Consider the following 4,704-nt stretch of genomic DNA (forward strand, 5'->3'; position numbering starts at 1 on the left):
GCTCCTTCGCATCTCGCGTTTTATTTCTCACTCCGGCTTCTGCTACAAGCAAACCGTGGTCATCTCCCCCCCCCCACCCTTGCCTAAAGTGCCAGAATCGAACCAAAACGCGAGCCGCGCAGCCATTTCCACAGCAGAACGAAATCCGAGTTGACACTGAATCGACTCCGCACCGCTCGGGTGGGTTCCCTTCCTGGAATTTTTTTTGTTAAACGATTCAAGTATCTGTAGAAGCTTTTGTAAAAGGCGAAAAAAGACTCCGAATTGACTTTTTATTATCCCATATATATATATATGTATGTATGTATATTCCTTATTCGATTGTACATTAGAATTTAATTTTACAGACATATATAAAGACTGCTCTGCCGGCACATATTGTACAGGTGGGCCCTTGGGAGAAGTTAGGTGAAAACAAACCCCTCTTCCCCCTTCAACTCAAGACAACCAAATCCCAGGAGCCGAGTGGCAAAGAAGTTTTAAATAAGTTTCCTCTTATATACAAATGCGACTCGGAATCCAGGGGGCTAGGCGCCTGCTACGCTGGTTTTTAGAGCAAGCGGCGGGTTGGGAGAGAGCGCGGGCTCTGGGAACCAGGCTGAAATCTCGGCGGGCCGAAAGGAGCTTTTAGCTTTGCAAACTCCTGGGCAGCTCTTTCGTCGGGGTCGCGCTGTCGTGGAGCTTGCGGACGTGCTTCTTTAAATCAAAGTTTCTGCAAAAGCCCTTGCCGCAGGCGCCGCACGTGAAGGGTTTCTTGTCGTTGTGGGTGTGCATGTGGAAAGTCAAGTTATAGACCTGGTGAAAGGCTTTGTTGCAGACGGTGCATTTGTACTGCTTCTCCCCGCTGTGGGTCAGTTTGTGGTTCTTGTAATTTCCTACGCGCGGGAGAAGGGGGGAAAGGGGAAATGCGGTTACTCGTGGGGTCCCCGAGGGCTGGGGCTCCACCGCTCTGCCCCGCTGCAGGAAAGGCTCGCGCCGCAAGACTTCATTAGGAGGCGTCCTGCAAGGGGGAGTCAAGGAGGTGTCAGACTCCCTTTGCATCAAAGCCGAGCAGCGTACAACTGACACGTTACAAAATTAGAGGCCGGGTCAGTGTCCTGACCCAGGGCAAACGGAGGAACCTGGATAAGGGCCCCCGAAATGGCACTTCATAGAAAGAAAGAAAGAAAGAAAGAAAGAAAGACGCATTTAGTGAAGACCGTCAGGAATTCGCCGGGCCGCGGCCCGCCTCGCAGGGAAAATCCCTGGAAGAGAAAGGCTCTTCCGAAACTTGTCTGCACCGGGGATGGTTCCTTCTGTTACACTCCACCAGCGGGAGGGAGACCCAAACGCAGAGCGAACAGATGAAATACGTGTGTAAACTGCCCGGCTTGGTGGCTGCCTTCCGGGGCAACCTGGAGCTCCGCTTTAAGCCTCGATTGGCCACGCGGGACACTGCTGGGGTCCCCCTTCTAATAACCCCTTTGTCCCCCGCCCCAGCGGAGCGCCTCCATGTCTTGCTATATACGGCTGAGCCCGCCCCGAACGTTGTGGGCAGCTGGGCGTTATTCTGCTGGGTCCAGTGGGGAGACTTCGTTTCCCCAAATCATTTCCTCCCGCTTAGATCAAGCGGACAAGGATTTGAAGCGGGGTTAGGAAAACGAGCCTCTCCGTTCTCCCGCATTGCTTTGCCTGGCTGGAACCTCGGGCAGATACTTTAAATTAAAAACAAAACAAAACAAAACAAAAACACGAGGCGATGGATGTTTTTAAAATACCTTTTTGGTGAAACCCCTTTCCACAAAATTCACACACGAAAGGTTTGTAGCCGGCGTGGATCCTAATGTGCGTGTTTAGCGTGGAGCTCCTGTTGAAAGCTTTGCCGCATTGGTTACATTTGTGAGGTTTTTCCTGGGGAAAGACAAGGAGAAGAAATACATGCAGAAACGTGTGGAAATCTTGCCCTCCTTCACGTTCAGAGTCCCAGCCCTGCGAGGCCCCTGGCTTGGGACCCTCGCTCGGTTACCACGTCTGTAAAATAATAAAAATATAAAACAAGAACAACTTGATTTTGTTGGGAAACGAAAGGCAAGCCCGGCACGTACCTGCGTGTGGATAATTTTGTGCCTGCACAGGGTGCTGGCCTGCCGGAAGCCCTTGCCACAAACTTTGCAGACGAACGGCCGGGCCCCCGTGTGGACCGGCATGTGGCGAGTTAAATTGTAGTGGGCGTTGAAGACCTAGGAGGAAACACAGGGGAAGCGTTTCAGGCGAGGGGCGCTGGGGCCCTGTCTCCTCTCCCGGCCCCCCACGGATGCGCCTGGGCTGTTCCCCGGAAGGTGCAACTCCAGGGCCCAGCTTTGCCCTAAAAAACAACCAGGAGGGCGGCCTGGTGAACCCCAGAGCTGGGCTGCCCCGGGACAGGGCCCCCCTTACCTTGCCACACACTTCGCAGGTGAAATTCTTGGGCTTGCCGTCTGCGGAGCTGCTGACTTTGCTGTGGCTTTTCACCCCGTTCCTCTCCCCGGCCAGGGCCGTGTTCTCCTTCATCACCTGGTCCAGCTGGCCGGGGAGCCGCTCCTTGTGGGGGTACTGGGCGCTGGGGAACTTCTCCGGCGCCAGCCCGGCCAGCTTGGCGTTCTCCAGCAGGAAGAGTTTGTGGTGCGCCGAGAGGCCGGCCGGGGGCTGGGCGCCCAGCAGGCTGGCCGGGAAGAGCTGGCCGGGGAGCAGCTCGGAGGGGTGGTACGCGGAGTCCAGGTAGTTGAAGTAGTACACGGAGCCGTGGGCCGGCATCCCCGCCGCCTGGCTGATGGCCTGGGGCTTGATGACTCGGCTGGCCGGCAGCAGCGAGTGCCCGAGGCCGAGCTCCGCCTTGCAGCACGCACCGCAGTTGGCTTTGCACAGCCCGGCCGGGCCCCGCAGGGCGCTGCCCTTCCAGAGCTCGGAGTAGCTGAGCAGCGCCTTGGAGTGCACCTCGTAGGCCAGCGGCTGGACGGGGAGCACGCACGGGAGCGGCGGGCAGAGGCTGAGGATCTTCTTGCCCGGCTCGGGCTCCAGCCCGCCTGGCCTGGGCTCGAAGGCCGGCTTGGGCTCGGCGCCCTTGGCCATGATCCTTTCGATGGAGAAGGCCAGCGTCTTGGAGGGGTTGGAGGCGCCGCTCCTGCCGTCGTGGCGCGGGCAGGCGGAGGGCATGACCGTCTCCACGGCCGCCGAGCTCGCCATGGCTGGCAGGAGGCGAGCAGCGAGCCCGGCTGGGCGCTCCCGGTCCCAGCTCTGCATTCCAGAAAAGCCAGGAGACAAATCAACTTAATAAGCACCTTGCTCCCCCTCCCCCCCGCCTCTTCAAATGACCCTACCCGAGAACAATGGCCCCGGGGCGGGGGGACACCCGCTTAATGCTCATTACCCGGAACACACCAAAGTAACCTCCAAACCAGAGCCCCACCACCCACCCCGCCGGGCTCCGGAGCCCCAGCTCGCCCGGGCGCTGTTCGAGCCGGGGCGGGGAGGGTCCAGCCCGCGCGGGGATGAGTTACCTTTGCCCAGCACCGACGAGACGCCTCCCAGCAGCGCAGAGTGGCCACACGGTCACATTTTGATAGCCAACATCTTCCCGAGCGTCAGCTCGCTGCCTCTGACATTGAAAGCTGACATCACACGAAGTCACTTCAAGCAGAATGACATGGGGAGGCCACGGTGCAGCCTCCCCGAGCCCCAGAGCCGGGCTGAGGTGCAGCGGGCCGCCTCCTTCCCTCCTGCCAGTTTAAGGCACAGAATTTATCCGCCAGCCTTTAAGGCGAAGGAGGGGGGGGGGGAAGCAAAAGCAACTTGCAAAGCAGAGGAATCGTTTTGCATGTGGCAAATTAGAAGGCAAGTGCGATTCACAAGTCGGGTGGAAAGAAGCGCGGTAGTGAGTACTCGGGTTAGAAAAGCCACTGGGAGGGAGCGGCAGGACTTTAAAAAAAAAAGGAGGAGGGTTGTTTAAAAAACGCACACCCCCCCCCCACACAAGCATGCTCGAGTTATTCTGGCAACCCATCTGCGCTCCGCTCCATTGCAGATCATTAATAAATTGTCACTTCTCTGCGAGCCTCCCCGGCATGTCGAAATTAATAGCCAGCCCATTAATTAGGGCGGTGTATTAATGTTAATTAAACTAAGTTTAATTCTCCTCCCCGTGTAACGCGGCGATTAACCTTCAATACACTGGTCCGGCGTGGCCAGCGCATCAGACCGGGCTGGGGCTTTTGCGTCTGAAACGGGGCATCGCCCGCCTGAGAAGGGGTTTTGCAAATTTCCTGCTCTGAGCGGTGCCCCACTGGGATGAAGGACCCTCTGCTTTGGGGCTGGTGACTCGCCCCCTTTTCATCAGCTGAATTTCGTTTAGAAGCCACACTACCTCATTGCAACGGTGGGGCGTCTCTGCTTTGGTTTTGCTTCGCTTTTAACGACAACGATTTGATCGCGAGGGGGGCTTTACAGACCTCAGCTCTAGGGACTTTGCTGCTTGTCTAACTGAGGGCCCAATTGCCACCTGTTTACGGGGGCCTGGCTGCCAGGGCAGAGCCTCCCCTGCCCTGATTAAGCGCTCGCCCCCTCTTTGGGGCTATTCAGCAGAACCAATTTTCCTCCACCGCTTCAGAGCTGCTCAGTTCTCTTTCACTGGGCGCCACTATAGCGCGGCGTGGAACCTGGTTTTGTATGTTTCTAAAATAAAGGGAAGGA

At 57.1% G+C, this 4,704-nt stretch overlaps 1 protein-coding gene across 1 annotated transcript; it reads right to left on the reverse strand.

Annotated features, from left to right (window-relative positions):
* Positions 1 to 258: 258 nt before the first annotated feature.
* FEZF2 (FEZ family zinc finger 2) lies at positions 259 to 3,894 on the reverse strand. Its single transcript, XM_084635453.1, has 5 exons — positions 3,516 to 3,894; positions 2,416 to 3,252; positions 2,085 to 2,219; positions 1,758 to 1,890; positions 259 to 875 (listed from the first exon to the last, which is right to left on the reverse strand). The coding sequence occupies exons 2-5, from the start codon at positions 3,199 to 3,201 to the stop codon at positions 628 to 630; spliced, it is 1,302 nt and encodes a 433-aa protein (XP_084491579.1). The 5' UTR covers positions 3,202 to 3,252; positions 3,516 to 3,894; the 3' UTR covers positions 259 to 627.
* Positions 3,895 to 4,704: the final 810 nt, after the last annotated feature.

The sequence above is a fragment of the Lepidochelys olivacea genome, assembly GCF_965140295.1.
Source record: "Lepidochelys olivacea isolate rLepOli2 genome assembly, chromosome: 7".
NCBI lineage: Eukaryota > Metazoa > Chordata > Testudines > Cheloniidae > Lepidochelys > Lepidochelys olivacea.

Excerpts from the sequence above, each read along its gene's own strand:
- FEZF2 (XM_084635453.1), bottom strand. The coding sequence starts at position 3,201 with ATGGCGAGCTCGGCGGCCGTGGAGACGGTCATGCCCTCCGCCTGCCCG. Across the intron at positions 1,891-2,084 it reads ACAAAATTATCCACACGCAG|GAAAAACCTCACAAATGTAA; the intron begins GTACGTGCCGGG and ends GTCTTTCCCCAG. Across the intron at positions 876-1,757 it reads AAAGGGGTTTCACCAAAAAG|GAAATTACAAGAACCACAAA; the intron begins GTATTTTAAAAA and ends TCCCGCGCGTAG.